Genomic DNA, 9,891 nt, shown 5'->3' with positions numbered 1-9,891 from the left:
TTGCCTTGCAAAATGCTAGCTCTGACTTCTGTAATTATCAGTTTGCCACCTTTCTTCAGCTCCCATTAAGGTGATGGACAATGTGAGTCTTCTATGATTGTCATCCAGCAATGAACCTCTTCCCAAAAGTGGAAAAGAGAGAAATAATCCTCAAGGGAGATCCACTTCGTTTCCATCATTTCTGAAAAGGCTCTTGTTCTTGTAAAGATGATTGGTAGTTGCAGTAATGGTTCCTGCCAAATGACGAGTAAGGTGAAAAAAAGAAAACCCTCAAATCAAAAGAATCCACGGGCTAGAAATACACCATTGGCCAAATGATGAGTATGGTGAAAATTTTTTAGCAGTTGATAAATCCATGCCGTTTAGCATATGAAACATTGCTGCTTTGGTTTTTTGAGAAATAATATAAAGTCCATACAATATAAAACTACATTTCCTTTCTTCATTTAAAAAGGGTAATATTTTTATCATTGGATTTTGCTTTTGACAGTGACAAATATAGCATTTTTACTATTCCAGTAAGAAGAGCTTGGCTTCATCCAACTGCTTATTTAATGTTGCTCTTTAAAGTAAACAAAAACCTTCTGCTGCCTTTGTAGGTACCAGGCTTTATTCCCCTCCTAATTACTAACCGAAACAATTCAATCCGAATTAACTCAAATAACTTTTAAATACATTTTCCACATTACCAAAATTATTAATCCAATTATTTAGTAGTTTAGCTAGAATATTATGTATTTCTCTATACACCACTAATCATCAGCCTTTCAAATCTCATGTCCTACACTAATTAGAAAATGAATATAAAAAATTATTTAAGATCGAACTGTTTCATAACCTAAACTTTCTCATCTGGAGATTGTAGATTCTCTTTCCTAGTTTCTTCTGACAGCGTAGTGTTCGTTAGCGTTTGGAGTTGTCGCTTCTTGCTTGTTTTCAAGTAGCTTGTGGAGAATATCTTTTAATTTATCATTTTCAGTTTTACTAAGACACTGATTAAACATTGTTGTGAAGAATATTTATTGCCTTCATAATAAAGTTTTACAAAGTAATGTTTACTTTCCACTTCTGAAATAGCACTAAGTATTTGCTTGGTTCAAGTTTTAAAAATTTAAAGACTACGATTTGTTTCATTGAAAATATTTTTTAAAAAAATATTTAAAAAAGATTATGGAAAGAAGTAACTTAGGATGAAAATTAGGGATTTTAGGAGGGCTTAAGAGACAATGTGTTCTAATTCTTTAAATGTTCAGACCTTTTAACTAATCAACCATAGCTTGGTCTCCTGCCATGTGGGAGGAGTAGGTCTCCAATTAGAGTATCCCATGCCCAAATATGGGCGGAATTATTAATAAATTATGAAAAGTTATTTTTATAATTTTTAACTAATTATTATTAGCATAACTGCTGATTACTAAAATGGTTAACAAACAAGAGGGACTACCCTTTGCGGCCCAGGTCCATTCAAGACGAGTACAAGCACAAACAGAAATGAGAAGAGAGATTTGAGAACTTCTGAAACTTAAAAGAACACAAATCCAGAATGAGTAAAAATGAAGGGAAATTACAACCGGGACAAGCCAGTTGGACTTGAGAGTAGTGTTGAAAAGTGAGAACTACTATCATGGACTGGGCCCATCGGAAATTCCAACACATATTGCCTAAGTTAAGATTATCCTATATGGCATGTTAAATGCTGAAAAATCTGTCCTTAGTTGTCCGCCTTAGTCATCCACCAAACCTTCGTTCAGGTTCATGACAATGCTACATTTAACGTTATTCATTTTTGATAGGTGCGACTGAGGTGTTATAACTATCTAATTACCATTTTGCCCCGTCTATACTTAGAAATTTTTTTTGAAATGGTGTTTTGAGTTGTTCGCCATATATGTTACTGTCCTTCTTTCTTATAAGTATCTATGCCATTTACAAGCTATCTTCTGTGCATAATCATGGGGAGGCAAATGGTGAAGCATGAATTGATTCCCAATGAAGCTGCAAGGAAAGTGACATTCAAAAAAAGGAAGGCTGGTCTGCTAAAGAAGCTGGATGAACTGACTACTCTTTGTGGAGTTATTGCTTGTGCAATCATTTTCAGTGATTATAGAACCAGTCCAGAAGTTTGGCCTTCTCATTCACAAGCAGTTTCTGTACTGGAAAAATTCAAGAATTTACCTCCGAAAAAACAAAGCAAGTACATGCTGGACCAGGAATCTTTTCTCACCAGGAACATTTCCAAGCTGACTGAGAAACTGGAGAAGCTAAAGAAGAAAAACGAAAGAATGGAATTGGAACTTATTTATGCTGAATCCATTGCTCGCAGTAAAGTGGATTCTTCGAAGAATTCGAAAGATAAGAATGATTCAAGTAATTTGTTGGAGGAATATCTTGAGTCCATCATCACCAAGAAGAATAAGAGTGAAGATCAGTAAGATCTTGGTTTAGAAGAAGGGGTATGTTTAAAGAATGATCTATGGCAATGCTTCTCATAGAAATGTTATTGTTCGTCAGAACATAAGTGTTCATGGGAAAAAGATTCAAATTGCTTATTGTCAAAATTGTCATTCCTCTTTTCTCTTGAATAAATGGATTTTATGAATGTTCCACCTTAGCAAATTTCTGCAGCTGATTATTGAGAATATGATCATAGAACTGCAATTGAACAAGAGGATATAAAAACATCCATGGATTCATTGATGCTTCATCTGTTTGTTGCTTCTTCTTTTTTCCCAATATTTTCAGTGATAGGGATGAAATCAACTAGTTTCTTACCTAAGTTATTTCCTCTTTCATTTTATTTTTAATCATTCAATTCATTTCCATACTTGAATAAATTATCAAGGCAATAATACTAATACTTTGTAAAATTTAAAATATTTTATTTAATCTATACAGTATATAAAAATAATTATTCTCGTACTTTTTTATTATATTCTAACTAATTAAAATATTTTTATAATTTTTGATTTCAAAAATTTAAATTATATTTATGTTAAAATTAGAATATAAAATAATTCTAAATAAGTAATTAAAACAAGTAATAAACAATAGCACAATAAATATTAATTATTTCATAAAATAACCAAAATAATTTAAAAACTGAAAATTTTCAACCATACAATTTATTAGTCTCTAAAAATTATATTATTTACTTTTAATAATAAATTTTTTAAGTCATAAATTTATTAATCTCTAAATTTTATATAATTTATTTTAATAATTAACTTTTTGAAATAAAACTTAATAATTTTTAAATATTAAATTATTTGTTTTTATAATGAATTTTTTAAGATAAAATTTATTAGTTTTTAAATCTTTTGTAATTTATTTTTAATAATTAACTTTTTAAAACTAAAACTCATTCTTCTTTAAATATTAAATTATTATTTTTAACCTTGAGTTTTTGAGATAAATTTATTAGTCTTTCAATATTATATTCTTTGTTTCTAATAATAAAATTATGTGAGATAAAAATTTTACAAAAAATTATTAATATTTTCATTAAGTAAAATTATTTTATATAAAAAAAAATTAAGTATTCTTTTTAATTTTTCATTAAAAAATAATAATTTTGTAAAAAAATAATCTTATGAAAGTTATTTGTAAAAAAATTAAAGTATTCTTTTTAGGTTTATAAAAGTGATTTGTAAAAAAATAATTTTGCGTAAATTATATATTTTAATTATAAATAATATATACTATACATTTATCAAAATATTGATAATATTTTTTAAAAATTTTCAAATATTATTGATAATTAAATCTCTATATTAAAAATTTATAAATATTATAATAATTATAATAAATTGAATTATATATTATGGATATTTATAGAAATATAAATTTTCCTCCTTTTTCATTTTATACATATTATAGATATACATATACTTTTAATTTAATTGTAATAAAATACAAAATTTTTTATTATTACAATACAATTATAAAATAGATAGTAGATAAAATAAAAAAAGTATTAATAATAATAACTTTATTTTAATATAATAAAAATTTTAAAATTAATAATTTTTTATTTTTATTTTGAATAAAATTATTGACTTTATATTTAGACGTTCATAATTTAAAAAATATGACTAATTTTTTTATTATTCAATAGTTTATTTATAATTATCTTTAATATAATAAAATATTATTATATTATTTTTACAGTACACATAATTGTTTGAAAATTTAAAAAAATTATATATTTATATTTTTTTATAATAAGTAATAAATAAAATTAATTTAATTAAATAAAATTATTAATTCAATAAACCAAATTCATATATATGTATCCTTGGTTTCGAATGGTTGTAAGATAATAATTTAAATGAATTTTTATAAATTTTTTATTTTTTTAAATAAATTTTTTCAAATTCAAAAGAATTAAATTTTTTATTCTAAATAAAAAATTAATTGAATTAAATTTTTATAAAAATTTTTTATTCCAAACAGTGACATAGATTTCAACTCTATAAAATCTAACTAAATTAACAATTACTTTCAATCAATTAAAGATATTATTATCAAATTTACTTGATATAGAATTTCAATTCAACGAATACTTAATAATTTAATTGAAAATAAAATTAGTTTTAACTAATTAAATTATTAATTCAATAAATTAAGTTTATATATAATTTCAACTCTATAAATATTTATTTAACTATTCTTTTAACTATGCAAATTAAAAAATTTCTATTTATATACAAATTTCTTTAACTATTCTTTTAACTATGCAAATTTACTGTTTCTTATATTTTTGATAAAGAAGAGATAACTGATTTCTTATGCTCTTTAATTTTTCGTCGTATAGCTGTTTGATGAAAGTTTCGAATGCTTCCCTTTCCGATCACAGCAGATACTATCCAATGTTTGGGCCAATTCTAGTGCAGCGCATTGTTACTGGTCAAAGAAGAATACGGTACTTAATTTTTTGTAATGCCGCGAGAGGCGAGCTTGGTCTACTTTTTGCGGGTGTTTCTTTGGCATTGCGGTTAGCTTTGATGCATCACTGCTGCTGGCTTTTGTAGGCTCCGGTTCATCCTTGTATTTCAACACGTGAATAGAAGAGCATAGGAACTCTTAATAGCTCCAAGGAGCAATTAAGCACAATTTTGAAAAAGCTCGACATGCACCAAGAGAACTTCAAAGCTTCTTGTAACTTAATTTATTAACACCAAATTACAGCTCAAGCTACTTAAATCATAGATTATAATTTACATATGTTCCATTTAATAATATTACATACAATACAGAGTCTCGGCAAAATCTATCATCTTAACAAGTTGCATGGAGTTTCTGGCCCAGGTACACCAAGTGCCAACTGAGAGCCATCAGGGTCACTGTGTTCAGCAAGGAAGAATATGAATTTAGCTTCTTCAGCCTCTCATTCTCTCTATTCAGTCTTGAACTGGATTCCCTTGCTCCTGGATTATCTGCCACTGGTGCGGCAGCTGTGGCTGTGACTGGCTGCGCCTCTCCCCTTCTGCCGCCGTCCCCACTTGGGCTCTCTCTTCCTCTACCTTCTTCCTTCTCAAGCTTTAGTTTCTCAAACATCACCTGCGTATTATATATAAGCAGTTAAAACATGAATTCAAAAGCAAAGCCTAGCCATGAACTAGCATAAGTACCTTCGTAGATAAAGGCTCTAAGTACAGAGAATTGATCAGAACCAGCAAAACCGATGCAAGAAGATTGTACAATTGGAACATCTCCGCCTTGCTGGTAAAAAGCTTCTTTCTCTGCCCAAGTACATGCCCCAATAATGCTGCTCCAATACAATAAGCCAAGGCCCTGAAATAGACTGGATATATCTTGCTCTGAACAATCCCGAACTGATGCCTCGTCAAAGCACCGGCCAAAACGTAGCTCGAAATTAATGTAACCCACACACACATCCCATAAGCCGTAGCGAAACCTAGCAGATTCACCACCCTCATCAAAGAATTGAGTCCCACGGCCGAACCCATATGGCTTAAAAGTCTACTGACTCGGCCTTTGGCTTGTCCTGTGCTTTCTTTTACTTCCTCCACTATCTCGGGGGCATTTCTTGCTGCTTCCATCCCAATAGTCTTCCCTGTATCTTTGGCTTCATGAGCTTTGTGGATCACAGACTCCTTGGCTTTCCTATATGCATCTTCTGCAGCTTGTTCTGCACTTTCCTTAGTTTCCTTGGCTACCTCGTATGCATCTTCTACTGCTTGCTTGGCTTCATGGGCTTTATGAGACGCAGTCTCCTTTGTCTTTTCATATGCATCTTCTACTCTCTCTTTAGCTTCATGAGCCAACTCTTTCTTTTGAGCCACCGCTTCATGTGCCTTCTGCGAAACCTGCTCTTTAGCTTTATCAATAGCTCTAGCAATTTTGTGAGTGCATTTCCCAAAAGCATCGCATATAAGCTCTCTAGGACCTCGTCCTTCACTGGATTTAGTATCGGGATAAGAATCAGAAACGCCTTGCCCAATATTTGGCATCTCCTGTGCAGCTTGCTTCACCTTTTCTTTGGCGCTGTCGAGAATCCCAGACGGGAACTTGCCATGCTCGGCGGTGGAAACAGAGTCTTGAGGAGGAGAGATAGAGACTTTGGTATTGTGCTGGCCATCTTCGTCATAAGTCTCTACAACAATGATCCTGTGACCTTCTTTAACTATGACATCCTCCTCTTTTTTCTGATTGTGGTGGTGACTCCCAGATGCTGGGCTTGGAGACCATACTTGGGCAGCAAACAACGAAGATAAAACAAGAGAAAGGGCCAAGAGATTCATCATCTTTAATTCGTTTTCAAAATTTGTGCGTATGTAATGGAGGTTTATGTTGTTGGCACTCGGGTAGGGGAAGTATGGGGAGGAATTTCTTTGTTTTACAGGCATGAAGAAGAAGAAGAAGAAGAAAAAGAAACATATAGCGTGTTTGGCGAAGTAACGGGAATAATAGCTGTGGTGTGATCTCCAGAAGAAGTCCACGTGTGTCTTACGTGTCTGCTATTTAGGCTCATGCTACCGAACGGTTCCTGTTCTAGATCCGTCTTCATCATCTCTTCGAAGATGAGCAATTCTTAATTTGAAATGTCTAATTTTTAAACAATTTAGAAGTATTTTTTTAGTTTTTAGTGTTTAGTAAAACTAATAGTACAAAATTTTAATTTTTTAAATTTTTTTAAAAATTAATTAAATTAAAAGTAAATTTTATTAAAATTATTAGAGTTTATAAAAAATATTTTATTTAAAATTATTTACATTAAATTACTTAATTATTTTTTAAAATTTTTTTATCTTTTATTTTTTATTTTTAATTTTAACTTATTTTTTAATTAATAATTATTGTTTATAAAATTAATTTAATTTAATATTAATGATAATATTTAATTTATTTATAATTAATATGTAAATTTATATTTTAATATTATAAAAATATTAATAATAATTTTCAATTAATATAATAAAAACTATTATTGTTTATGAAAATAAATATTTATGTTTAATTTAAAAATAATAAATAAATTAATAAATTAAATCAATTAAATCTATTATTAATTTGTATAATATAAAAAAATTCAATTAAATTTTATTATATTTAAATTAATTTCAAATAAATTAATTTTTTATAAATAAAAATAAATAAAATTAGATTTTATTTTTTTATACCAAATAAAAGTTATATAATTTTTATAATAATAATGTCTAAATTTTAATATAATTAATATATTAATTATTATGTTTTTTAAATTAAATACTTAAATTTTAACAATTAATCCGTTTAAATTAAAAAATTATTTTTTTATTATTTAAAAAGTAAAAATATATATATATTTTTAAATAAATTATACTTTAATATTTAATTTTATTATAATAAATAAATTAATTCTTATATTTTAAAGACCAAAAAAATTTAACTTTTTATAACTAATTTATGTTAAATGATTAAAATTATTATTATTTATATATATAAATGATTAATAAACATACATATTCTACCATCTATTTTATTTTTAAAATAAATATATAATTTTTTATTAGTAATATTATATTTAAAGTAAAATTAGATAATTTAAGAATATAAAAGCAATTTTATATAGGAAAAGTGAAAGTAGTCTTATTATTTTGAAATAGCTATTGTAAATGGATCTACTTTGCAATTTTCCAACGGTGTCGTTTTAAAAGGTCCATCGATTAAACACCAATTGTTCAATACTTTATTAAAATGGGTTTGAAGTAAGTGTTGGGTATTGAATTGATTTACAAGTCAATTCTTAAAAAAGTCGGTTCTTAAATGGGATAGTATAAATATTCATATTAAAAAAAAAAAAAAGAATTAGGGATTTGGATAGTTTTGAAATTAGGTTTTTACGAGTTTTGAGGATTTCAAATCAAATAGAAATTCGTTGTCTATCGATAAATGTGATAACAAATTAATCTTGTTTTACTGTTTTAGTTCAATTTTAACTATTTACTTAAAATCAAACTAAAATTGCACCAAACCTATACTAAATTAAAATTAAATAAAAAAATCAATATAATTTGAATATTTTCATATTTTTTAAGTTATATTATATACATTTTAAATAATTATATTTTTATGTAAAGTTAAAATTAAGAAAGTAAATAAAATCGAGCCTAGGGTAGTTTTAAAAAATTTAAATTTAATTCATTAAAATTTTTTAAAATTTGAATAGAGTATTAATAAATTTAAATTTAACTCGTTTAATAAATAAGTTTATAAGAGTTAAATTTTTATTGAAAATAATTTTGAATAATTTTTAAATAGTTGAATTTATTTATATATATAATTAATTTTAATTTTAATTAAATAAATATATATATAAATTTATCTGTAAATTTATAAATATAAACTCTTAAATCTTAACGGTTTAAATATATACATATTTTAAGAATATAATTAAAATATATGCTACTGAAATTTTAAAAATTTTAGATTTAACTCATAAAAATATACATAAAATTATAAATATGTTATTAACTAAAAACAAGAAAAATGAATGAATTTTAATAAATTAAATATTATAAAATTTCAATTTAATTCATTTATAAAATAAATTTAAAAATTAAATTTAAATTTAATTCATTTAAAAATTAAGTTAAATTCAATTAAATTTTTATCAAATCAAACATTAAATATCTTATAAATTTGGCTCCCTCGTTAAAATTCAATACACGGATATAGTTAATTCTTATGTCCATGAGACAATTGACCATATCTTGAAGATTCGGGGCTCACTTAGCTCGGTGCCTTCAGGCTGGGTGCTTGCACTCGTTGGTTCCTAATCTCGAGCAATGGCCGAATTGGATTGTTCATCACGTATTCACCAATCGAAAAAGAGCTTTTCCATAAACAGAAATTATTCTATATATTATGAAAAATTCATCAGTTAGATTTTTGAATTTTTAATGAGAAATTAGTCCATAAAGAGAAGAAAAAGGGATGTTCATGGGTTGTGTTTTTGCGCATATTTGACTCATGTGAATTTTAATGCGATAAATTTAGATACTGTATAATCTGAATTTTGATTATAAGAAAGTATATATCAGATTCAGGTTTAATTTAAATTTTATATATTGAATTTCGGTTATTTAAATTTATTTATATATATAAATAATTAAATATATTTTATATATTTTCATAATATTGTTTATTTTTGCATATTTTTTATATTAAATAAATAAAAGTAAATATTTTATTTAATTATTAAAATTTTAAAATATTATAAATTAATTATTTAAATGATATTTTATGTAAATTATTAAATTAAAAATTATAAAACTAAACAGTTAGGATATTTTTTCGGATAATAGTAATTATGAATTTAACATAAATTTTAGTAAAAATCATAAATCACATATTACAGTAACACATATCATGTTTATAAGTATTTTT

General features: G+C 26.2%; 2 protein-coding genes across 2 annotated transcripts; one reads left to right on the top strand and one right to left on the bottom strand.

Moving 5' to 3' along the window:
- The first annotated feature begins 1,952 nt into the window (after nt 1–1,952).
- Nucleotides 1,953–2,432, top strand: LOC110606202 (agamous-like MADS-box protein AGL80). The gene has a single exon (XM_021744960.1). The coding sequence runs from the start codon at nt 1,953–1,955 to the stop codon at nt 2,430–2,432; it is 480 nt and encodes a 159-aa protein (XP_021600652.1).
- Nucleotides 2,433–5,181: 2,749 nt separating this feature from the next.
- LOC110607113 lies at nt 5,182–6,860 on the bottom strand. The gene is made up of 2 exons (XM_021746185.2): nt 5,631–6,860; nt 5,182–5,559 (listed from the first exon to the last, which is right to left on the bottom strand). The coding sequence occupies exons 1-2, from the start codon at nt 6,765–6,767 to the stop codon at nt 5,278–5,280; spliced, it is 1,419 nt and encodes a 472-aa protein (XP_021601877.1). The 5' UTR covers nt 6,768–6,860; the 3' UTR covers nt 5,182–5,277.
- Between the last annotated feature and the right edge of the window lie 3,031 nt (nt 6,861–9,891).

The sequence above is a fragment of the Manihot esculenta genome, chromosome 18 (genome assembly GCF_001659605.2).
Source record: "Manihot esculenta cultivar AM560-2 chromosome 18, M.esculenta_v8, whole genome shotgun sequence".
In the NCBI taxonomy this organism is placed as follows: Eukaryota; Viridiplantae; Streptophyta; class Magnoliopsida; order Malpighiales; family Euphorbiaceae; genus Manihot; species Manihot esculenta.
This window is presented reverse-complemented; position numbering and strand designations above follow the sequence as displayed.

Coding starts and splice junctions, on each gene's coding strand:
- LOC110606202 (XM_021744960.1), top strand. CDS start 1,953: ATGGGGAGGCAAATGGTGAAGCATGAATTGATTCCCAATGAAGCTGCA.
- LOC110607113 (XM_021746185.2), bottom strand. CDS start 6,767: ATGATGAATCTCTTGGCCCTTTCTCTTGTTTTATCTTCGTTGTTTGCT. Junction 5,560..5,630: donor TAGAGCCTTTATCTACGAAG/GTACTTATGCTA, acceptor TATAATACGCAG/GTGATGTTTGAGAAACTAAA.